The sequence below is a fragment of the Polypterus senegalus genome, chromosome 1 (genome assembly GCF_016835505.1).
Source record: "Polypterus senegalus isolate Bchr_013 chromosome 1, ASM1683550v1, whole genome shotgun sequence".
In the NCBI taxonomy this organism is placed as follows: Eukaryota; Metazoa; Chordata; class Cladistia; order Polypteriformes; family Polypteridae; genus Polypterus; species Polypterus senegalus.
Window position 1 is genome coordinate 170,830,232 of NC_053154.1, and position 27,344 is coordinate 170,857,575.

Here is a 27,344-nt window from a genome sequence, read left to right on the forward strand (position 1 = left end):
CTGTGAATACTTATGTACATGTGATTTCTCAGTTTTTTTATTTTTAATAAATTTGTAAAAACCTCAAGTAAACTTTTTTCACGTTGTCATTATGGGGTGTTGTGTGTAGAATTCTGTGGAAAAAAATGTAATCCATTTTGGAATAAGGCTGTAACATAAAATGTGGAAAAAGTGAGGGGCTGTGAATATTTTCCAAATGCACTGTGTGTATATATATATATATATATATATATATATATACACAGTATATATATACACACACATACATACACATATATAAAGTGACAAATGTTTAAGCACTGACTGCAAGATTATGCATGCCAAAATTAATTGCGATCTAATGTGTTAACTAAAATGAACATGGTGCATTTCATTTGAATGGTTTTATCATGTTATAATTAAAAACAACCAAATGATTGATTGCTTTCATTACAACTTGCAATTTTTGCAATACAAAAATGCATTGCATTTTCACATTAGATTGCATTTAATTTTGGCACAAATAATCTTCCTTACATGGTTCTGACACCCTTAAATGAAATTATTGAATACAACATGTCTAATTTCCATTAAAAAGCTCCTAATGACAAATTTTTCTAAGGGTTTTATGTTTGAACTTACAGGGTTGCTAAACTTTGTCCAGTTTTAGGATCCCAAAACTTGATTGGCTGCTGGCTGTCTTTACTCCCTGAGACCACGAGACCTTTCGTAGGGTGCCAATCAACACATTTCACATCAGCACCATGTCCTGCAGAAATATTGAAATACAAGTCATTGAAAAATAAAAAAGGCTTTTTGTGAAGTATTAAACTGACACTAGCATGTTTAAGGTGTACACTATTCTTCAAAATATTGCCACAAAAATGAAGAGAAAACAATGTATTAAGCTAAATACATAGTCACAATTATTGGGGATAGCTTATCACAAGACTGCGAACATTAAAGAACCTTTGCAGTTGATTAAATTTTCTAGATTGAGTGTTGTTAATAGTATAATAGAAACACGCCCAGTTTGGCTCTGGATCCATTTAATTTATTGTTCCCATCATATTTTGCTGTTTTAAAGTGTCACCAAAAATAATTTTCAATTAAAAATAAAAATATATCAGGATAGATATGTACCAAGTTAAAGGTCATACTGCAACATAGAAAATGTAATTATGTCTTAATGTGATTTAAAAATTGTTTAGTTAACAGCCTTTAAATATTTAAAATTCTTAACATTAGTAGTACTGGGATCCAAGAAAATGTTTGAGCTATCGCTAAAACCCAGCCATTATGTGTATAGTAATACTATGAACTCTAATAAAATTCATAAGGTCCACCTGTCTACCTGCAAACTGACAATGTCTAAATGCATCCGTTTCCCTATTACCAACTAAATCAATGAGCAAATCGAAGGATTAGAGAACTACGAAAATGGCACTTCAGACTGGAGGACAAAAAGCCTAAGGCAGTTTTGTGTTTTATCTTTAAATTATTAAAGTTGGAACTAAAGATGTTTATAGTTATATATACACTATTAGTTAAGTCACTAGGTTTATTATTTACAACTCTAAATATACATGCTTAACAAAACTTGGTAAGTAAAATGAAGAAATCTGCTTTGTAACAAATACTTGCTGAGAGTTTGACTATACTTAGAGGCAAAAAAAAAAAACCCACACAGAACAAAAGCATTCTAAAGGTTTCAAAATATAGCTTCAGATTAGACACTCCTTGTCTATAAATGTGAAAAATCTCTAGGTTCGCAACACACTCCGAGGATGAATCAAATTGATGAAAACCTATAGAAATATTTTTTGTCAAGTAACATTTTCAAATTCATGTTTTATGATATAGTTATCCTGTGTGGAAAGCAAGATGCCAAACTCAGGTGACAAAATGCAAGAAAAATTAAGATACACAAGGTAAAAACACTTGTACTTTTTTCCATTTTGCAGTAGTTAAATGTATTCTGGCCTAGGCAGATTATGCAGTGCAGAAGACTGAAAAAAGTTACTTTTAAAATTAGTTATCTGGGTAAAAAAGTACTTTTATTTGTTCATAAAATCACTAACATTAGAATAAATACAAATACACACTGATACAATAAAAGTAACAATTTCCTTTATTTTCCAAAAACCACTAGGTACTTAAGATATGAGTTTGTTAAATTCCACAAACAGCACACTAGAATAATTAACTTGATTAGTCAAGCTGTGTGTACTGGTGGAGCATTTTATAATTTATATTAGTGCAATGCCTGTTAACTAAATACTGGGGTGCCTCAAGGAAAGGTTTGGGCACAGCTAAGTACACACACAGACAACCATAACATAAAAATATAGCATCATTAAGGATAGAGTCAGCAAGAAACTGTACACCAAATTGGATCTTCAAGTTGTGATGTTTAAGTGGTCATAAACAAAATTTGAAAAAACTGGTACAATTATGTCAGTAAACAGTGAGTGGAAACTTAAAAAAAAAAATGCTGTCTGTAATAGTACTTTAAGGTCATTTTCATGAGTGTCAGGAAAGTATGCAGTCAAGTGCCTGCACAGCCTCATGTACCAAAGTAAATGCTTCAATGATAGAAGCATATGGAAAGCAGAAAAATATTCCTGAGTTAAGACAGCAGGCAGAAGAGATTGCGGTACATGAAATACCAAAAAATATGAAGCAAAAACCAGTGCCAGAATCTCTTATGAAGCAATGGTTCTAAATAAGAAACATTTGGTTGATAAAGAGCTACATAGAAAAACAATTGGTAAGAAGTACATTTGTATGCAACTATGTGTTTGACCACAATCATGGTTTAGTGGTGTATTTTCAGCCAATCTTGCAAATCTAACCAAATCCAAGCAATAAGTACTGCTGAAAAATGTAATAAAGTTTTAATTCATCATGATACCTCTAGGAAACTAACTACATCATTGTCTAGCACAATAATGACCATTAAACACACTGCAAGCACAATAAAACCTACACTATTAGTATTTACCTAGCCACCTCAGAGTTGGAACCTCAACAAACTTGAAAAAAAAAACACACAGCAATGTACCAAACCAATTGCTATACTTTTGTATTCTAAGGGAGGCCATTAAAAACAAAGGCATGTTCAAAAGCACAAGACATTCTTGTCTCTTATATATCAATGTTTATGGTTATTCTAATGTTACATGTAGTTTCCCTTGCAAATACATACTTAACTCAAAGATAGCTATCTTTAAAAATAATGGCCAAAGAATTAGGTATGGTACTGTTTGTCATGTAATAAATAATGGCTAGAATGCCCTTTCGTATTTGCGCAAGAAGACAGAATGAACATAAACAACAGGAATACACCCATTTTATTTTCTATGAGCAACTGCTTAGCTTGGTTATAGATCATCTTATCTGTGATGATAATTAGAAGTTTTCAGATAGGTAAGGAAAAAAAAAGTGTAAGATTTAAAACTTGTGCTCATTTAGCACAGGATATCACTGCAAAATTGCTCAAGAACATGAACCTGTTGGCGTAGTAATGAATTTAAATTTTGTTTTAATTTGGATAGTACTTAAGGAGAACCCTATCACTACTCCCATGCAACAATGACAAACTGCTTACCCAGCTGTAAAGGATTTATAAAGGAATATTATTAATGACAAATTATATAGTATACCTTACATTGAAAAGGAAAAAGCCATAATTTGACTCGAATCCATTTTTTCATGTATAAATGGTTTTCTTTTTAATAGCCATGGATAAACAAACAAATATAAATTATATCTGTAGAAGATTCTGGGTCCTTCAGGGAGATTATTTTATGGAGTTCCAGTCCAGTGAAGGGATACGACTGTCCACAGATTAAATGGCACACTTAAAAAAACAAAAGACCATTGGTGACAACTTAGTGGTGAAAGACTTTAGGCCACTTCTAGCACACATTAAGATTGGGGAACTGAGAACTATTAGACATTAAAATGTCACACTTTTGCTGAAAAGATACCTCAGGAACACAGTAGAGAAGCAAATTTTCATTAAGCAACTGTAACTAGAAAAAAAGAAAATGAGGAGAGCTCTGATAAGATATGCATTTATCACATGCTGAATCAAAGAGTATAGAATCAAAAACATAACATTAACACAATAACTGGATATGCATCCACTCTGAGAAAGGCCAATGAATTCAAAGAACAATTTGTACATATTTACATCAATCGTGTTCTCTTCAAGAGAAAAAAAAACACCACCAATGAGGCCTAAACATTCAGCCTATCCCAGTCTAGCCAGTCCAAAATATTAAACACTTTTACCCAGGCACAAAATGAGCTTGTGACTGTGGCAGATTCTGACCATTTGTTTTTTCACCCTTGAGCCTCATTTCCATTTGTGAAGAATGGAATAACGCAAAAAGGATTGCGCAAAGTAGTTTAGTGTGAACTTTAAAAAACTAGAAAAGACCTATTAATGTCACAAAGTATGCCATTCCTTAGTGAGATTAGAAAAACTGATGAGAACAAGTCATCCAGTCCAACATGCTCACCAGTGCTATTCACCTAGATTCTCCAAAATAAATCAAATCGAGATCTAAAAGTCCCTTAAGTCCTACTCTCTACCACAATACTTGATTATTTATTCCATGTGTCTATGGTTCTTTGTGTGATGAACAACTTCACCTTCACCTCTGAAAAGTTCAAGCTTCCTCATTCTCTCCTTATAATGCATATCTCTCATCCACCAGAATCAGCCTAGTTGCTTTCCTTTAGACTTCCTCTAGTCTTGCTACATCTTTTTTATAATGCCGAGGCCAAAACTGTGTATAGTACTCCAGGGCAACCCTTACTAGTATGTAGCTTTAAGCATAAACTCTCTTGAGTTGTACTCAACACATCATGTTATACAGCCTAACATCTATTAACCTTCTCAATCTCTTCTGCACATTTTCTTGATATAGATAGTGATGAGTGTGCTATGGACTCTTGGGCTCATCTCATAAGGTGTATTTTGAAACACTCAATTTGTATTGCAATCTAACATTTGTAGGTGCTACATGATTACTTACATTCATGTTTACCTGTTACAAAATTGCCCAAGTCTGTATGCTGTCTATGTCCCTAGGCAATAATTTGCCATTTCACCTAGCTTGGTGTCAGTTGCAATATACTGTAACTAGCTTATTTATATTTTTATTTAGATCATTAGCAGCCCCAGTGCTGATCCATGCTCTACACCAGGGGTGGGCAAATTCAGTCCTGGATGGCCGCAGAGGCTGCAGGTTTTTGCTCCAACTCAGTTGCTTAATTAGAAAACAATCCATGCCAATAATTTAATTAGATGGCTTGTTAGTGCTTTAACTCTTGTCATATAAGGCCATTCTCATATCCTAGATGTTCTTCCCCTTTGTAAGGATATAATCTAAATGATTTGAAGGCTAAAATGCTCAATCTTTCACTTTTTTCTCTTCACTTTCCTTTCAAGTATTTAATTAAAGCCAATAGTGCATGATAAAAACACATAGAAATGGAGAAAAGCTGCTTTCTTTTGTCATTTGAATCTTATTGCTAATAAAAAGCCATTAAAAACCAAGAGAACAGCTGTTTAAGACTAAAACAAGCAACTAGGTTTCAGAATCGTAACGAGCAAAACAACTAAAGTGAAGCACAAGTGTTAATTGAGCAATAAGTGCTTCATATTAAGCAATTGGGTTGGAGCAAAAACCTGCAGCCACTGCGGCCCTCCAGTACTGAATCTGCACACCCCTGCTCTACACCTTTTTTCACATTACCTAGCTATGAAAAGTTCACCTCACCATAATCCTTTGCATCCTGTTCTTGAGACAATTTCGCGTCCACCTACACACCATGTCTTGAATTAGCAGCTTTTAGTTTTATCATTAACTTTTTCTTGCGGTGCTTTATCAAAAGCCTTCCGAAAATTAAGACAAAAAATGTCACATGCAACTCTCTTACCATATGCTTTTGTTGCTTCTTCATAAACTCCAAACATTTTAATGAAACCCATGTTACTTGACAATACACATGGCTCTTGATATTTACTGCCTGATCTTTTTAGTATTTTTTTTCACCAACTTACTTGTGATGTATATTAAGCTTACTAGCCTACAGTTACCTGGATCAGCCCAATAACCTTTTTTATATAAGAGGATAATATTTGTTAGCTTCCAGTCTTTAGAAATATCTTCATTGTGCTGAGATTTTCAAAAAATATGTATCAGTAATTTATGTATGTACTCTCAAACTTCTTTAAACATTCAAGTATAAACGTTATTTGGTCCTAGTGATTTGATTGATTTCATCTTATTTAATCTAAGCAGAACTTTTCCTTCTTCCACATCTAAATCCCTAGGGACCTCCCTTAATAGTCCCATGTTGGGAGGTACTGCTTTCTTCAGATTATTCACTTTAGAAAAAATACTTAAACCATGAGAAATTTCACTTTCTGTGAATTCTACCTTGCTTTACAGTTCCTACTACTCCTCACCTCCTCAATTGTTCTTTAAATACTAAAATAAGTATTCTCTTTGGTTCACCTTTCTGAAATGTTTTCCTCCAACTGTATTTTAGCCTTCATAATATCCTTCCATTGAACCATTGATCTCATGCTCACATATGAACTACAGTCAGGGTTGGAGTTATTTACACACTTTGCAAAGTTGTCCTTTCCATTGTAACTTTAAGGGTCTTCATCCACCATTGTTTCTATATTTTATGGTTAACTTTTCTTGTACTACATATAAAACACTTTCAAACATACTCTAGTACTCCTCGGCTTTCTTCACACTTAAAAGCCAATCACAATTTTTCTTATTTAAGATTTGACACATCCTCTCCAAATACACAAAACACTGTCAAATGTGTTATTATAACTGTCACTAAGCTCAAACACATTAAACTCCTGAATCCAATCCTGGTAACTGCAAAATACTAAAATTAGAAAGACTTCCCCCATGTTGGCGATCTCTTTTGTAAGGCAAATTCAGGTAATATTTTGATAGTTAACGCCCCCCATGACTATAACATCCTCCTCTAAACATTTAGTTATTCAAAAGTCTTTAATGCACTCCTAGTATAAGACCTTGCTCTCTGATTCCTCACTAAGGTAGTGACTCAAAAGTTAACTGAGAAAAGGTTCCATCATTCCTAAATAATGTATATATGTTCTACTCATCCCCATCTCTATTTAGCCAGAATTCTTTTTGTTCCTATAACATTTTTTTACTGCGCACAAGAAGTTACCTTGTACAGATGTATTTACAGTACAGTCTGCCCCTATATGCAAAGTTTTAAAATTGGCCTGTCCTAAATCTGTGCACCTGAAAGGCAACAAACAATAACGGACATTGTCTCTGTAGCAAGCTATCATCTCAATCCTCCTAATGATCGAGGTACATCCTATCACTATTTCTCTGTTTTTCGGGGACTGATTTTGAGATGGCCTGTGGAGGCTCCTCATCCATGCTTATCAACTCGGATTTATAAGAGTCATCATCTAGCTCTGTCAGTTCCACAAAATTGAATGAAAACCTCACTGTCTGGGGCCGATGACCCTGGACATCATGCACCTCTTGCCTTGCATGTACATTTAACCATGGTGTTGCAAAGTGGTGGATGGACACTATCTAAAGGACACCTAAGCAAGATATGATAATGTTCTACTACAATGGAGACTACCCACCTACTCTCCAAATTCAGTGACACTTAGCTCAAGGTGACCGACAACATGCATTCTGCAGATTAGGGCACCTTTCTGCTTGATGATCACATCTCGGCACCATAATTAAAATATTTTTGGGTGTCAGTTTAGTCATTTTAGAATTAAATAAAAATTATGAGTTTAAACAGCACCCATTTAAATGATATCTGCCCTCCTCCAAGCCCCCTGACCTTACAGTTTAAGATGTTCTCACAATTAAATGCTTTTTTTTCTCTCTGCTACTGGTGCACTTAAAGCTGGTGAAATTTTTTTGGTCTCTTCACTAGACTTTCTTTTAAGGGTGTCTGTTTTCCAGAGAAAGTGTTTTGTTTTTCTGATACTTCCATTCTTCTAACCCACTGCATCTATCGATGCCATAACTGCTTCAATGCACCCCTGCCCCCCATTTTTTTAATGAGCTCTTTACAATCACCTTCCTTCAAGCATTAGTGCATGTCAGTTTGCACATGCACAAGGATTACTTTTCTTCCTTCATTACTTACCTGGAAACCCACTTATTTACCTTTAATTAGCCAGATTTGTATCTGTTATTTATTTGGCCAATTTCCTATTGCTAAGTCTTGCAACTTCTGCTGCCTCCACAGATTAACTGTGCTACACCCACTGCTGGCATTTCACTCCCACACACTGCCAAGATACACACATTCTCCCTTCACACACATTTCCTTGGTCCAAGGTAGTTAAACAGCAAAAAACCCTTCTTTGGGGGGTGAGGTGGTGTAAAAAGTAATATTGGGTCTTTGTTTACTCGTACATCTTTCATTCCAGCAAACAAAACAGAAGCAACTCAAGTAAGATAAGGCTACACTAAGGAATATTTATCAATCCAGCACTAATCAACAGGGAGAAAGAATATTCAGTCCTAAATTGCGAGCTTTGTTTGCTTAATTACAATGAAATCATACAATCTCATAAAAAGGAACCTTTCTTTAGAAAGGTAACTTCTTTCTTAGAAAAACTGCCCAAACTGACATTAGAAGATGGCACCAACACACATTCTTACTTCAGCATTACACTTAATTTAGGAAAATAAAAAATAAAGTTATCTTCGGCAAAGGCTCCTGGCATACGACTCTGCTGAGTGATTCTACGTACTCTGAAATGGATGAACACTACAGCATACCACCAAAATACATTTAAAACTGCAGTGATCTCAGTGGCCAGAAAAGAATGAAGAAATTTAGTCTGTGGGCATATTTAATCAGTATAATGTGAAAATTCAAATTCACATTCTAGAAAAAATTACAACACAGCATGATAAGTACACAAAGGCCCAAGAAAGCTTAGAAACAGAGAAAGGCAACCCTGTCACCACTGTTAAGGGGGGAAAATAAGAACGAGAAAACTAATAACATCAGTAGTCTAGTTTGAGATGTAATGTTTTAAAAACTGACAATTCTGTTACAAAAACTAAAAGAGCAGACATCATACTGTTCTGTAAATTACCAGCCTACCAACACACATGTAAAACTGTAAGGAATGGCTTCACAAACCATTTTACTTGGGTCTGTCAGTGGTTTATTTGTTCTAAAACTTGATTTGAATCATTCATGTTAATCTGATTCATGGAATCAACAAGCTGTTCGACAAATAAGTTAAACTGAAATCTTGTTTTCTCTGTGAAACATACAGTAATTGTTGAGTAGGGGGGAAATGACAAGGCCTATGTTATCCTTTTTTTAAAAATTCTTATAAGGCTTTCATTCTAAAATTTGCTTAAATTTTGTTGGTTTTTATTCACATTCTAATAACAAAAAGAATATTATTTGAAATAAAATGAAAAATACATGAAAACAGCGAAGAATAAGCAAGTACTGCAAACTGGAAAGATTAAATAAACTTGCACATAAAAAATTGTAATTATCCACATCGTAAGATTATAACCATTGCTAAGGAAAAGACACTGGCAAAGAAGACATTTTTCTCTTCACTGCCTGGCAAAAGCAGTTCCGTGTCTGCTACTTTTTTTTTACAGCAGCGCGCTTGTACCAAAACACACAGAACTCTGTAACAGAGGTAACCAAGAAAGGTATAGGCAAAACATGGTACTGACAAAGTCACAATGGCCAAACTGGTTTGGGAGCACCTGACAGCATAGGCAACGTCTTAACTCCACCTGGATGGCTGACAAAGGAAGTATTCCATCAACGATTGTTTAAAAAGAAAGTCAAGCAATCTATGCTTGCTGCTAAGTCAGGTACTGAATGGCTAATACTGATCAACATACAAAAGGTTTTCTATGGACATACTAACAATAGGAATTTGCTGCACAGGGAATATGAAAACAAATTTTTTGCTGTGTAATGTAAATAATTCTAGTGCAGATTTGAAAGCTCCAAACTAAAAAGAGTGGAGAAATGGGAAGTCTATACTAGAGCTGCTTGATTTTTACTTAAATGTGTAGACCCAGTTCCCAGTCAGACATTTCGCATGAATGTCCTTATTTGATTAATAATCACTGTGCTGCATTAACCAAGAGAGGTTAAGAGCACACACTGATACAGCTCATTGCCGCACCCACCACACAACAAACCAACTCAGGATCCAATACTCCAGGACCTGGGGTGCAATGGGTGACACTTCAACACCACACTAATTCAGATAAAGTGGGAACAGTGTGAGGGTTTTTTTTTATGGTGGCTAGATTGCCAATTCTACAACCAACCCCTAAGTTTTTCCCTCCAGGTTGGAGGGCCTACATGCAGGGTTGGATGCAGATTAACGTCATACCCAGGATGGAGAAATTGCAGGTTAAGGGCCCAACAGAGCAGAATCCCTTTTCGCATTTGTGGGATTCGAATCGTCAACCTTCCGATTGCCAGTGCAGATCCCTAGCCTCAGAGCCACCACTCTGCCTGCATTAACCAAAAGGCAAAAAAATTAATTTCTATAGTGCATTATGTAACCTCAGAAGTGACTTACAATAAAAGATTATCTGCATGGTTGGCCTTTGATGGCTCATGTCTCTATCTACAAAGATTATTGCACTATGGACAACAAAAAAGTAAACCTGAACCTGAATAAGAAATCATTTTATGTCAGATAATGACAGGCTTGTCTAAATGTACCTATGCTTAACTTATAATAACTCATATTGTGTTACCTAGTCTGGATCGTCAACTGAAAAAGATGTAAAATTAATACTCAAATATTTACAACCCACCAAAAAATTGTTTCTTATTCCTCTTAGCTGCATTTACACACATTGTACTTTCAGGTGAGTGCTCAATGGCTTTGATCTTGCATGTATACAAGTCCACCCCTTTGTTTTATGACAAAATCAACCTGGTTTGATTTTGTCAGAGCAAGCTGCAGCCTGATTGGACTTAGTCAATTGTTATGTCAAACTTCACAAGCCGAAATAAAGACATCGTCTCACTAATTTTATGTGAAATTGCCTTAACTGGATGAAGCAGCACCAAATGCAGATGCATGTTTTTATTTTTTAGTTTTTTAAAGAAACAATAATTGAGAGATTTAATCACTAGGTTAGTGCAGCAGCTTCAGTACTGAACCAAACAGTAGAAAAGTGAAACATACACATCAAAATTTTTAAGTAGTCTTTAAGCACAGTAATGTTTCACTTAATGACAGCAGACTGTTCTAACCAGTGTGCCATTAGTCGATTTTATCACTGTGACTGTGCAGTTTGGCTTCAAGTCCCCATATTCCTTTCTAGGATGTGATGTACACTTAAAGCATGACATCATTAATAGGGACGTTGTTAACAGAGTCATGACAGTATTAACCAAACAATTAAGCACTAGCAGACTATTTCAAGTTCCTGAACTACATGTATATTAATAATTGAGGAGCTTGAAAATTAGGTATTCAATAAAGTCATTTAAAGTGCTTTGAGTATCTACTGAGAAGATCTACAACATGCTAGAGAGCATAATTTATAACTTTAGAGACCCCTGGTCCAATCAGATTAGTTTGTTCTCATCATAAAAATTACAGGAAACTAGATGCTACTGTTATTACACTTACAAATTTCAAGATGGTTTTAAAATATTCATCACAAGCAGCTTCACTTCTAAGAGAACTTTGGCATTTTCAACAAATCTTCTATAAGTTGCAAAATGATGCATGAAAGATAAACAAAAAATGAATGTTATTGTGGTAAGACTAAATGAATGTATTTCATATCTTAATTTGCATACCTGAGCACTTTCTTTACATGGTTTTATTTGTATGTGAAAAACCTTTGTTATTGGGTAAGATTTACACAGAAAAAGATTCAGAGAGCAGCTGTACTTTCTGGGGAGGCTGAGGAAGTTTGGTATGTTGACTAAGATCCTCGGCAACTTTTACAGCTGCATTGTTGAGAGCATCTTGACCAGCTGCATTACCATGTGGTACGGCAACACTACAGCTATGGACCGCAAACACCTGCAGAGAGTGGTAAAGACTGCTGAGAGGATCACCAGGACATCTCTGCAGAGCATCTACAACTGCAGAGTCCAGAAGAGAACTGCCTCAATCCTCAGGGACCCCACCCACCCCCCAACATGAACTGATCACACTTCTACCCTCAGGAAGGAGGTATAAAAGTATGAAATGCAGGACTTCCAGGCTAAAGAACTCTTTCTTTCCCAAGGCCATTAGTCTCCTGAATAACAGAATGAGGTGGCCCATGGTTATAAACTCCAGTCAATCTGCCTCACACAACTGTATTTGACTTGTCCATCACACACCTACCTGCACAACCACACTTTATACTTCTGTTTTTATAGTTTATGCTGCCTGTTACATATTATCTATCTGCTACTTATTATTTATGTTTATCTTTATACAATGGTTTTGTCATTTGATGTTGACATCAAAAAAATTTCATTGTACAGGGAAACGTGTTTCCTTACTGTGCACATGACAAACTTGATGATTTAAGCTTTGGTGTTTAGGACCTCTAACCTGTATAAACATGGATTCACACTATATGGAACTTTTTATAAGTATGCACCTTTCAAAGTAAGCATTTCTTTGACTGCAATATTCATTTCATGTGAGTCAATGCAGTGCAGTCAGTACTTCAACCCCTAATAATTTAACTGATTATTTAAGTACCAAATTAACACCATTTAGTGTTTAATAAGCAGTAATACCTCCTAGGAGATCTAGTACCCTTCGGCTTCTTTCTTTAGGCATTCCTCAACACTTTTTATAACTTTTTAATAAAAGGGTGAAATTTTAATCTGTAGGGAATTTTCTACAGAGGATGCCTCATATAAACAATGTTCACAAAGCTCACTATCTTGGAAATACCCATCAAGGGTGCTTTATTTTATATACCAATATAAATAAGTGTGTAATGCCTGCACTGCACAAAATGTTAATATTTTCATAGCTTATAATGGTAAACACACTATACAAATGTGAAGGCAGAAGCACCCAGTGAGGAGATCATAGGTTTTTCTTGGTCTACTGGCAAATTATCAAGAATGTAAAGTCAAACTGATAAAACAGTGTCAGAATGATGACTATCACTCATTGCTTAATATTTCAGAGGCAATATAAATTTTTGCTTTTAAGTATGAATGAATAATGTTTTAATATTCAACTGGAAATAAATTTTATTTCAGGTGGCTAGTACATACTACTCAAATCCATCCATTCATCTTATGGTTGAAAGTGGCCAAGACCTCATTACTATAATCCAAAGTAAAACATGCAAGGCTCACCTTAATTACTGCTTTATGCCATACAAAGAACAATTTTAGATGGGGATCTTGCACTTGAATTTCTGTGTTATTTTATGTGTTTGATTGAGCTGTGTTCTTTCATAATTTTTTTGCTTCCAAATAAAAGGGAGAAAAAATCTTTTAATAAAACAAACAAATGAATGAATAACTGCCAGATATTAAACTTGAAATATTTACCAATATTAACATTTAATTTAGAAGTATTATTGCTGCATGTACAGGGTACAGTGAAATTCTTACTCAATCGCCATGCAACACAAGCAGCAATATCTTATATTCTCATTTCAATTATTGGCTGACAGCCCTACTGCATCTCACAAGAAATAACTGAAATGATGCACAAACGTGTGTTATGCTGCCAAACAATGTAATAATAAGTTTTACTGGCAATATCTGAGATGCCTAAAATCAATTTCTGTAATTTAAGAGTGACAGATTCAATCCCAATCAACCCAAAGGTTTCTCTGATTAGGTGCAACACAATGACAGTTTTTGCCTCTAGGGATATGACCCTTGCATTAACTTCAGTGAAATATGAAACCACAAATAATGTACAGAAATTTTATGATAATGGTGAAAGGTTTTAAATTTTTTTTACAGAAATTACATAATAGAATTCACAAGCTTTCTTGAGCTGAATGGCCTCTTCTTGCCAACACTGTGGTATTATATAGTTTTCTTGGAAATTTCCTCCACTAAAAGAAAGACTGAAATATTGTGAAAGGCAAACAAACACAGAATCTGCACATGACAAAGTATTCCACTTCACTTATAAAACATGATACTCCTTGTGGCACGGTTTACATAATGATGGTCAAATTGGAAACTGACTCACTGACGTCTATTGAGAATAACTAATGACTACAACAGCAGAAATACCTGAACTGGCTGATGTTCAATCACTTGGCAAAACAAATACCCTAAACATATGGCCAACATAATCAAGGATTTCATGGGGATTGAGGATGAAAAACTTGATCAGGCCAAGCAAATTTCCAAAATTAATTTATAATTCCTTTTAATTGCCGAAGACACTAATGAAGTCAGGACCACCATTCTGAAAACAAAAAAGTAAACCACCTCTAAATAACAAACCAAATGCTTACTGATGTGAACAAGTCACAGACTTAACATTGTTAGGTCCGTAAGTATTTGGGCCATGTCACAATTTTCATAATTTTGGGTCTATACACCATCACAATGAATTTCAATTAAAGCAATCATGATGTGATTGAAGCAAGTGTAGACTTTCAGCATTAATTTAAGGGGTTTGCCAAAAATATTGTATGATCTGTTTACAAATTACTGCCACTGTTCTGCATAGCCCCAACCCCACTTCCAGGGCTTCAAAAGTATATGGACATTTGACTGACTGTTCCATAGCCTGGTGGGAGCAGTGTTCTCATTATTTCATTAACTATTAAGCAGGTAAAAGGTCTGGAATTAAAACCAAGTGTGGCATTTATATTTGGGAGCTGTCACTATGAATTATCAATCAAGGCCAGAGAGATGTCTATGCAAGTCTATGCAAATAGTCCATCATTAGGCTGAGAAAACAAACCTTTTACGGAAATAGCAGAAACACAAGCATTGGTCAAATCAACCATGTGGTACATTCTTAAAAAGAAGTAATGCACTGGTAAACTCGGCAATACCAGAAGGTCTGAAAGACCGCAGAAAACAACGGTGATGGATGATTGTAGAATTCTGTCCGTGGTGAAGAAGAATCCCTTCACAACATTTAACTGAAACAAGAACACTCTCCGGGACGTAGACATATCATTGCCAATGTCTACAATCGTGAGAAGACTTCATGAAAGTAAAGAGAGGGTTTACCTCATGATGCAAACCACTGGTAAACCTCAAGAATAGGAAGGACAAATTAGACTTTGTCAGAAAACATTTTTTAAAAGCCTTTCCAGTTCTGGAGCAATTAAATCGTTTGACAAAGGAAACTAAGAAAGGTCAATATACTAAAATGTTGGAGAGAGTATGGAGAAGAGAAGAAACAGATTATGATCCAATGAATACCACATCACCTGTGAAACATGCTGGAGATAGTTTGACAGCATGATCATGCAAGGCTGCGAATAGAGGTCAGTCACTAGTGTTAATTGATGATATGACTGCTGGCAGAAATAGCAAGATGAATTCTGAAGTGTATAGGGCTATACTAACTGCTCAGATTCAGCCAAAAGCTGCAAAACTTATAGGGCATTTCACACTACAGATGGACAATGAGCTAAAAATACCACAAAAGCAAATTTAGTGCTTTTCAAAGCCAAAAAAATTGAATATTCTTCAAAGGCCAAGTCAATGAACTGACCTCAACGCAACTGGACAAGCCATTTCATTTGCTGAAGACAAACCTGATGGCAGAAAGTGCATCAAACAACCAGTGACTGAAGACAACTGCAGCAAAGACCTAGGCAAAGCATCACTAAGATAGAAACCCAGCACTTGCAGATTACATGGGCTCCAGACTTGAGGCAGTCAGACTGTAAAGGATTTTACACCAAAATCATAATTATATTTAGAATATGTTAGTTTGTCCAAATACTTCTGAGGCGCTGATAATAGGTGGATCATGTATAAAAATGTCTGTCTTTTCTAAACAGCTCATACAATATTTTTTAAACCTTTCAAGTTAAACCTGAAAGTCTATACTTCAAACACATTTTTGACTGCTGTTTTTCAAATCCATTTTGGTGGTGTACAGTGCCAAAATTATGAAAACTGTCAGGTCCAAAATACTTATGGACCTTACTAAAGCTGGTGTGTGCAGGGGCATCCCCTCAAAACAATTATTACTCTTTTACACTACGTTAATGTATTACAACTTTCATGCTCCTCAGAACATGATGGAACACAAAAACACATTATAACAAAACATTAAAAGATAGGTGCCCATAGAATTTTAAAAAGGCATTATGTTTTTACATCAAATCACGATTCCCTAAATAACAAAACATTCTCAAACTCAATTTAATCCAGTTCACAGATGCAACAAGTTGGCATCTACCCTATATAACAAAACTTTCTCAAACTATTTAATCCAGTTCACAGATGCAAAAGGTTGGCATCCACCTCTGTAGCACACTATGCCCTATAAAGGAATCACATTAAGTAATTCTCTAAATATAAAGATAAATACTGACACTTCTAAATTTCCAGTGCACAAACATAAGATAACATATTAAAACTTTATTTAAAACAATTAAGTAGTAACTTCTCTGTGTACACAATACTATAATGATTTTTCACAGAAATGCAAGCACTGCAATGTAATTCAAAGCAGCCACATCATGGTTTTATCTATGCACAGGACAGTAATATCTTTTAAAGTTTTGGTCATAATCATGAACAGAATGCAGAAATGCATTTTTGTGGAAACCAACATTCATTTTTCAGGGTTAAATGTTAGTTTTTACATTTATTTGCTAATCCAGATTATATATAGCTACAGTATAAATATTTATGTAAATTATCTCTAGTCTCTGAACTCAAAACTGCTAACGTTTGTCACTGAAGCTTAACATTTTTCAGAATCAAAATGAGCCAATGAATGCAATTCAGTTGCTTTAAGAGCTTCAGAAATAATAAATTATTTAAAAAATATCCCTAGATGTTGGCATGCTTTTAGTCTGGATGTCAGGACAGGCATTTTAAACTGCATTAACCACACCGGCAAATGTGTACCTTTACGACAATTTTAAAATAATATTCTGCAGTAGTAGACTACAGGTAATGTATCTAAAATTCTTTCTGTAGCCTATTGCACAATTATGAATGCATATGTCACTATTTTCATTTAGGCAAATCTTATGTCACTTTGTTACCTCCAACAAATAAAATCTATCAAAACAAACTTTACTTGTTGCATTTAAGTACGAAAAGTAAGAATCGATATGAAGCTGTGAGAGGATAAAATAATCCTCCTCTAAACTTGGAACTGAAATCTGTACAGGGTGGTCCAGATCTAATTATGCAGATCCAGATCGTCTGGATGACTTTCATTTATGTGGGGACGATTTCAGTTTGGCACGAAGACGATTCTTCATGTCGTCATTTCGTACACTTCTCAATGGTCCGGGATTTTTCAGGTGATTTTCTATGTAATAAACTTAAGTTATAGCATAATGAAAATTGCATAATTAGATCTGGACCACCCTATATAATCAATTAGGGGATTCAATTCTCTTGTGTTGTCATATCTTATATATAACTTGAACATACAAAGACTTCAGACATTCAGAGCTTGCTTCAGACATTCTAATGGAAAAATTTGTACTTTGTCTTTCAGGTTTAGTTTTTCTCAGTTGCTTTGGTGCATTTCTCACAACAGAATTGCAGTTCTCAAAACTGCTCGTTCAATTCCCACAACCTTTAGTCAGTTGTGCACATCATAACAGCAATTTCTGGGTGTTTTCGTCATTTTGCAATTGCTTTAGTTCACTCAGGCAGATGCTTATGTGCAATTCTCAGTTATATCATGCATCAGCGGTTGCTTATGTCATGATGATCAAAATGCATTGTGTAGCCCTCTGTTGCATAGTCTTTCACTTCAGACAAACTTGTCATTTTTTCATTGTGTAAGTCATTGCAGACAAAATTATTCAACAAGATATCATTGGCTGTCAAGTGTATTTTATAGGTTTCTACAAAACTATTTTTGGTTTGTATTCACAATACTAATGATTCCTGCACCACCTTACATTGCTCTCAGGTGACATTATTCGGGGCAGGTGTGAGATCTTAGATCAATCAGTCTCAGTTGCTTTGGTGCATTTCTCACAACAGACTTAACATTTGCATAACAGCAAGTGTATTTCTCAAAACACTTAGTGCAAATGGCAAAACATCATCAATGGCAAACAACATCAAAATACAAAACACATTTCAGTATGTAAATATTGTTTTTGATGTTTTAATTTTTTTCCTTCATTTCATATGTTATGCATGAAGTATTGAAATGCATTTTTTTGCTAGACTCCAAGTTCAGTGCATGGTATGTCACCATATACCTGTGCAATCAATAAAACATTCTTCTTAAATCAATCTCCCGCAATCAGTGTTTTGTATTTTTATGTTTCCTGCCCTTGTCATTCAGATGTTTTGTGCATCAGAAAATGTTCAGATTGTGCCAATTTATATTGATAACATGACTTTACATTTTGGCTGTAATGTCCGTGGACAATGATTCATGGACTTGGCATTTTGATGGCACTGACATATTCAGCGATGTAAATACTTGCTTTTGAGGCATGGATTAAGGATTTTGAAAAGGTTACCTGCTTTTGCTGGTCATCCATGATGTTTTGCCATTTGCACTAAGTGTTTTGAGAAATGCACTCGTTGTGCAAATGTTAAGTCTGTTGTGAGAAATGCACCAAAGCAACTGAGAAAAACTGTAAAAGGACTTCCTTTGCATTTATAAAAGGAGTTCCTTGGATGTGAGATTAAGTGTGGTATTCACTTTATTAATAATTTTCATTAATTGAGTATTGTGTCAGAGAACAAAAACTCTCATCCTGTTAGAAGTGTTTCTAATTTTAAATAAACACTTAAAGCAAGTGGAAATACAAGCAAGTATAAAAAATGACCACTTTGACAGCTCAGAGTTTCAGTACTTAGAAATAAAAGCCTCACAAGATATAGGCAATAATAAAAAAATTAAATGTGAAACAAGTCTATTTATAACATTTACCATTTTACCTTTTTTAAATGACTAAGAATATAGTTGAAGGATGTATTAGTGACAGCAGTTTCTAATGATGGCATTGTGTTTCTTTTTTTTTTTTTACGCTAAGCATTGAAATTCTAAAAAGAAAGCAGACACACACCAGTATTGCATATTGTATCACAACTGGATAGAAGCCAGTGGCTGTAACAGCACAAAACCACAGCCCATAAGGCATAAAATGGAAAACTTTGAGGGAAATATGATTGAACAGAGACATGCTGCTTCACATCCAACTAAATTTACATGTAACATATTTACAAATACCTTTTAAGAAAAGTTGTAATTCATGTATTTTTGGTAAACATTTTTATGACCTAATACAGCTTACTGATGGCATTTTTAAAAACATCATCAGTTTGCTTTAAAGTCTGCATTTTGTGTCAAGAAAATAGAAATGGTAGACTGATGGCTAAAATACATAGTAATCATAAAAATTCAATTACAATTCATGTTAACCTGTAGAGAGTTCTAAAAGAAAAAATTAAAACTTTTTCCCAGATTTGACCTTTTTTGGACTCTGCACCACATAAAAATTAGCTGAATGACACTGTCTTGAATTCCTTCAAAGTTTCCATTCTTAAGCATGTATTAAATGCGAAGTTTCTGGTGTTGAACTTAACGATAGAATATTGTGAAATTTATCATTGCATTACAAAACTATGAGCAAAAATTATAATAGTGCAAATCTAGTTTTATGTTAAAAACCAAACTCTTAAAAAAACACTTTGGTAATAATCTAATGTTTCCTAGAAAGCCTTTTTTTAATTTAAGCATAGATCTTCACACTGTTAAAACACAGCACTCTAGTGTACTTGGATTTAGTTACAACCTTCTTGCAATATTTACTGTTAGTCTAACTTTACACTAATCAAAACTGTTTTAGTACATGACGAAATTGCATGACCTTACTTCTTCACTAATACGTGCAATAAGTTGATGCACCACAACAGAGCATGGCAAAAAAAAATCCCTGTTTTCTCCTCATATGTTGGAATTAGGGTGTGTGAGCTTATGACATTCCAATTTGCGTGCTCATAACACTATCAATAAAGGTGACTGGTGGCAAAAAGTGAATTATCTGCTTTCATAACATCCAACAGTAGATTCCTGAAAACGTTTGGTTCTTAAACTCAAAAGTAAAGTTCCATTAAAGGGAGTAAGAGCAATACAAGCAATCAAAATCATGCTTTTGCAAAGGGTTACTTGACTTTGTGATAGTATCAAAAACACACTGAAACAAAAGGTCCTCTCAGCAGAGCTACTGCCTTGCCAAGTAAAGATTAGCCAGATAAAAGTGGTTTGAGGGACTCCCTTGGACTTTTGAGAATCATGAGGGTGTATTAGATACAGCCCACAGACAGAAGATCAAGGGTAGGACCAAGACATGTTTGGGGAATTCTCTCTCTCAGCTGGCCAGGATATCTTTACAAAGTCTCGAGGATATGAAAGACAAAAATTGCTTTCAGTAATGCATCAGTCAGAATTTATTCATAATTTGATTGCTAAAATAAATTTAAATTATTGTGGAGTAAGGATTATGACTAAAAGTGAAGCAGGACGCCTTACAATTACATTAAAGCTTAGTTTTAAATTCAACTTCAGACATATAGGTCAATAATATTATTGTTACTGGAAATGACATTCATAATGCTGTAATTGTAACAAACAATACATTATTTCCCTTTCTTAATTTCTTCTTAAACTACTATAGTATTACTGCTGAGTTTGACAAACTAACATGAAAAGGAATGTGTCCCCACCAGTGTTTAACCTAATATTAGACCTCTGCCATGTCCAAGAAAGTCGGTATTAGTCTGCACCATAGCACTAAGAATCATCTTTGGGGCAGGGCTGTGAAATATGCTAATCTGATCTTCACAGATTTTGATGGTCCAACAAATGTAATTAACAATAAACAACATTTCTTTATATAACAAAATTCTTTAACAATTTTTTGCAAAGGTGAAAAGTTTTTATTTCTTTGATTGTTCCGATTCAAGTGTATGCTACATTCATGGTTTTTTAGTTATGTAGCAGTAGTATATTGTAGAATTAGGAGAAATTCTTCTCATCCTTGACATAGAGGCATACAGTAGAACACAGATTCTTAAGTTCCACGCAAGTTGAACCAGAGGCCTCAGAGGTTGGCAATTCAAAATGATTCTACTTGCTCAAAAGATTTTGATTCCTATCATCAATCTGCTGTTGCAGAACAATTTTCAAAGAGTTTTTCATTCCAAAATTAAAACGGCCTTGCCACTTGGCAAAAACAAACTTGATGCAAATAAAGTTCTAACATAAAAATCTGCTCAATTAGAGTACAGGCTGGTAATCCTGTAAAAAAATAATCAAAGCTTTGCTTGACCATATAAAAACAAATACCATATTAACGTCTGGAAGTTTCCACTGTCTACATAAGTAGTAATTAACTTGCACTCCTTAAAATCTAAAGGGAAACTAATGTTCCAAATGCAACTGTATTTGCTATAAACAGAACAATGGACTAGGGACCAGTATTCTGAGCATTTATGAATTTAAATTTCTTACATGACAGCTCTCAAATTTAAAACACTGCTAATTACATAGAGACTGAATTGATCAGAAAATTGATGCTTATTATATTGTTGTTTTAAAAATATCTGCAGAATAGTCCACACCAATTTCAATTTTATAAGTTTTCTTGAATCACAGCCAGACAGACGATACTGCAAGAAAATTAGTATAATCCATAATATCTTAACTTTAAATACTGGTCTATTTATAAACTTATTGTATTCTTCAACACAGGAAACTACAAAAAACATTAACTTAAATTCAAATAAGCAGCTGGATAACTGAAATTGTCTAAACAACATAAAGCCAACTTGACTTCATTTAAGGAAATAAAAAGTATACTGTACACCAAGCAACCAGTCAAGGGGATCAATGGCCAACTTTAGAAAGCTGAAAGGATAATATCAACAAGTATGTACTATGTTCAACCAGTTAATTTGTGTACGATAAAGATACTAACCGCTCTTCTTTACATATTACTATAGGTTTACACAATGATTTAGAAATTCTAAATCCTGAAAGATTTAACTGAATCTGACAATTCTATTATTTAGTTCAATGATTACCACAAAGTTTAAAATGAGAGACTGAAGTTCATTGGATGTGGCGAATACTACAAAAGTGGATGACTTGCTCTGTCTAAAAGTGGATGACTTGCTCTGTCTACTATTAGGTAAGCTTAGGTAACCCAAAACATTGCACACTTCTGATTTAAATTTAATAGCCATATTTAATGCCTGTATGTATATGCTTCCAGTTTAGGTTAAGAAAAAGGAAATGCATTAAACACTATACACCCCATCACTATTTTTATTTTTTTCAGTAGCGACTAAAAAACATCTTTATAAATAAAAAAGTACTTTATTACCTTGGTGAACACCACATAAAATAATGTTACATAGAACAGAGACGTAAACAAAATGGTCACGCCTTACAAACCCAGTCTTTAACCAAGTCCATTTTTAAAAGCTGGAAAATTCTGTATGATATCACACAACATTATTATTTCCAGATGTTGCCAAAAGATTTGTGACACGGGAATGTAAATGTTCTGCATGAGCATATGCTTTCAAGGTAGCAGATGTATGAGGAATGTGTGTGTATATAACTTAAAATTTTGAATTAACTTGGTTTGATCAAGCAGGAATTGTGCCTGCAATGTGGCAATATATAAACATACCTCGGAGGATTCTCTCTTCATGGCATCGTAGAAAGTCCCAAATTCGAACAGTTCCATCGTCTGAGCAAGTTGCAAATTTATTATCCGTTGGTGAGAAACTGAAGACACATAGCAGGAAACAAAACAGTATTTCAGGACGACAGATATGTACAAGTTCCAGGATTTGCCTAAGCCATGGCTCCTTAATAGCCATTAATAAAGATCAATTTCTGAAGAGGTACACCGGAAAATGTCAGACTTCTAAGCAGCACTCTAATGAGTAGTTGGGACATTCCTGGCTTTGGATATGCTTCTATATAAAAAAAAAATGTCAAACTCATTATCAGAGAGGTGAACACACTGAAGAGGTTCATTGGGCTTTTTAAACTAAAGACTAATATATACTAAAGGGCTTGTGTCAGAGACACACAAATGGATCATTCTACTTAAATTACACATGGTCATTCAGAAACTCTGCAAAAGGTGAAACTCATAATTACATCTAAACTTTAAAAAAAAAAAAATTGTGTAAAAACCGAAGAGACAGAGAAGATATCTCACAATAGGTAAGCATTTTATAGTCATGTACAGCTCTTCTTAGCAAATGGTACTTTACACTAACTTAACAGTGACTTTAGCATAAAACCACAGACAACATAGTATCTATTTTAAAAAGCCAACAGAACGTAGTATTAGATTAAAATAAACGCCTAAGGATTTTTCTCTCAACAAACGTATTTACTTGTGAAAGTTGGTCCCACACTCAAGTTCTCATACAATTGCACTTATCCCTTTTGTCCAAACGTGTATACAATACTGACAAAGTCTTCAGTCACTAAGAAAAATGACCTTTAAAGCTGGTGATCAACCCTCGAGTGTTTAATTGCTTGTGTAAACACTGCAAATAAGAACAGATGTTAAAAGATACACAGAAAGATATATATACACACACTCTCACATGTTTTAACATCTATCCCACTAAAGGAAGACTGATCCAAGCAATCAAAAGAGATAAGTTGTCAAATTTTTTATATAAGGTGACAGCCCTTATGTTTGTATCCAGCACGTGAAAGCTGATGAGTATAACGTTTACTCACTGCTTTATGATTGATGTTGTACCTTTTTGTCATTTTCAGTTGGAACAACTTTGGTGTTGTACTGACACAGGTATGTGTGTCGCAGGTACTTTTAAAAGGAAAAATGCATGTATCATAGTTGGGATGAAGAGAGCCCATCAGGTCTCTTCCCAAAGGAATATGTACATGTAGCGACAAGTGCTTCTGGTCAGTATATACAACATAAATGTATTTTTTCTAACAATATGAAAAGTTGGTTTAAAGCTGTACACATCTGCCTTTCATGGCAGGAACTTAACTCATATACAACATGAAAAAGTGCTTGAAAACAATTTAAAGATAAATGGATGCTTAAACACAGATCAAATACTGTTATTTTATAAGATTTTAGTTATTTTACCTTGTTTGTTCTATATTACAATATAATGACACCTGTCAAAACAGAGCAAGTTAATGTAAAAAAAAAACAAAAAAAAAAACACAGAACTGAAACTGTTAGCAGACTGGCATAAGAAAGTTAAACTTACCTTGGTAAATATAAAGAAATTCCTCCATACAAATTTTAAAGCCTTAACTAAGTATTGATGCTTTTATTGTGTAGTGCTTTTCAGCAATACTTAGCACATAGCAATTTTGATTATTGGAAGCAAAAGTAGTGAAGAGGAATAAACACAATCCATTGCTGGCTAACAGAAAGTGGATTTACCCGCCAATGCATTGCTTCAGAATTTCATGAAAAGTACTAATTACTGAAAGAAATTTGCACTCGCATTAAGATTCAACTCAATATTCCTGTCTACTTTTATTTTTTTAAACTGATATGTTCTTAGAAATAGGTTTGTTAGTAATATTTTTGGGGCAGCTTGTGGAACACTTCCATGGAACATGATGTCCAGACACATGTCTTGAATATTACTAATACACATACTACAAATTACCTACATTAGTCATTCCTCCGCAAATTTATGTTAAGTGGATGTTCAACAGCAAATCGGATGTAAAGGCTAATCTCCCTCTCCTAACTTCCATTCCTGTCAAATCACTTTTTTCATCATTTTGAAATGCCTCATGAATAATTCTGATTATGTGTTCTTCCCCTTACATGCTGTCACCAGGAAATGCAAATGGAAGAAAGGGTGGGGTATATAAAAGAGGAAGGGTGATGGTAACCAAGACATTTCACTCTAAAAATGAAAGTCATAAAAATAAAAGATGAAGTCTACTGTGCACAAAATAAGTGCTAGCTGTACAACAACAACAATTCAGTTTCCTGCCACTAGGACAAGCACTCTTCATTATCTTCTCTGCAATGTGCAGACTTCACACTTTCAACCATATCTTACAGACATTCAGTAATCTATAATCACAACTTCTTTGTGGCATTAATCGCCTGACTATAATAAAGCCTTAATCTCCTCTAGACAGCACCAGAAAGTTTACTATTGTATTTGGTGATCATGAAAATGTTTTACTCAGAAAGTGATTCAAATAAATTGTAGGGAATATTTTATATTAATAGGTAGAAATACCCTGTTATTAGGGATGTGATGATACCAGAATATTTGTATTCAATACTAGTATCAGTGAAATTTTGATCAATACCTATAAGATTCTGCAACAAAAATAAACCTGCAGCACAGCACTGTAATGTGTGTGATACATAGGGAAAATTCCCATGTCTAATGTCAAGTTTGTGTTTATGAGGATATTATAACCTTGCGGAGATTTCAGAATAGGTTTTACAAAGAATGATGTCATGAACTACCTGCACAATCGAAATGTATTCTTTGAAATAAAATTCAAACATTACTATATTTGTAATGCTGCATATGTGATTTATGATACTTTGCATATAAAACAAACTCTTTAAGCCATTTTTCTAGCAACATGCTTTTAAAACCTGATGTGTTAATCTCTTGGTTAGGTTTGGAAACTTTGCTATCATAAGATTATTTGTATCGCCAGCTGGTAAAAAAAATTGTAAAGAGTAATATTTAATATCAATCAAATTGATTCAAATTTCACCAAGTCCTAGTGCTTTAAATTTCCAAATTTGACCCTCCTTTTTAACATCTTCCCAAACCTCAAAGCTTCCTGTGTGAAATCAATCTTGTTAGTTTTAAATTAGTACATTATTTCTAACTCATAAAACAGGCTTTTTGCGCCATTTTTAGAATCTCTTATATGAGTGATCAGACTTTATTATTGTTTAGCCTTTGTGCAAAAACAGAATTAGAAAACTAAGTAGTTTGAAGTTACCTACAGTCAGTTTTAACAATTCAAATATAAAACATATGCTTTTTACTAAATTAGTCTCATTTTAGGGGCTATAGTCATGACTATTAGTTTGCCTTCAAAAAAGCACAAATGACAAATTTAGCACTTGCATATTCATATTATGCAATAAAGTATGCTGTTTTGCTATCTGGGTGAATACATGTTTCTGTTGACAATGTACATGTTGTGCATTGAAGCACTGAAACACTAAAGGATTTTTATTTTGGTATTAATAAATAGAGCTGCTCATTTCATCACCAGGGTAGACAAGTCAAATGGCCACTTTGACAGAAACTTTCCTCGATTTTCACTTGCCAAAACTGGTGTTACTACTGCCAGTGTCCAGTTTCCTCCCACCACCCATGGTGTATAATTGTGGATGCATGCAAGAGTTCCTCTGCGACCCTGAACTGTATATGCCCGTTAGAAAATTAATGTATACTTGGACAACCATCCATAGACACGCTCATTGCAATATAAGAATAAATGCAAAGCCTCTGTTCCTTTATCAGGACTGTATAAGACACTATTAAAAAGTGATTAATGTTGCCACCATTTCATCTCCTCTTACTACTTCATGACAATATAAGGTAAAGAAACAAAATCCACATCTGATGAGTCAATGCACTCTCAAAGGACACACAAATCTATTTCTGAACTAACATCTTAATAAGTATCAATAACAAAAGCATGCATGTGTTTTGTCTTGCTTTTTATTAATTTTTTTTAAATAACCACAACTCCTACAATTGCTTGAAAAAAATTTTCTGCATCAAATTCAAAGGAATTCCAGGCATGACTTCTGCCATTTTTTTGGTGCAGCACCACTATTGCGAGACATTTTCTTATGTAGTCTTAACTCATGTTTTCCTCACATATTATGCCTTCCAAATTAATTCATCTAATTGCAGTCATGAACTAGTGCAGTACCAACTTTCATTCTGTACTATCAATATTGAAAAAAGTGAGTACCATCACAAGCTTTTACAATTAACCTGAAAAGCTTTCTAAATAAAATAAATTTTTCTTAATAAATTGTTATATTAATATTAACTGTTATATTCATTTTTTACTCCAAAAGATGCACTAGGGCTTATTTTCAGGGGATGTCTTATATTTATTCATATACAACAAT

The 27,344-nt window shown here is 34.3% G+C and overlaps 1 protein-coding gene across 3 annotated transcripts in view; it reads right to left on the reverse strand.

Annotated features, from left to right (window-relative positions):
- Positions 1-27,344, reverse strand: part of wdr33 (WD repeat domain 33) — a 217,738-nt gene that overhangs the window by 85,330 nt on the left and 105,064 nt on the right. For all 3 annotated transcript variants that reach the window (XM_039762909.1, XM_039762898.1, XM_039762920.1), the window contains exons 7-8: positions 22,878-22,975; positions 622-748 (exon numbers count right to left, since the gene is read on the reverse strand). In XM_039762909.1, coding sequence (XP_039618843.1) covers positions 622-748; positions 22,878-22,975 — 225 coding nt within the window. The remainder of the gene's footprint in view (positions 1-621; positions 749-22,877; positions 22,976-27,344) is intronic.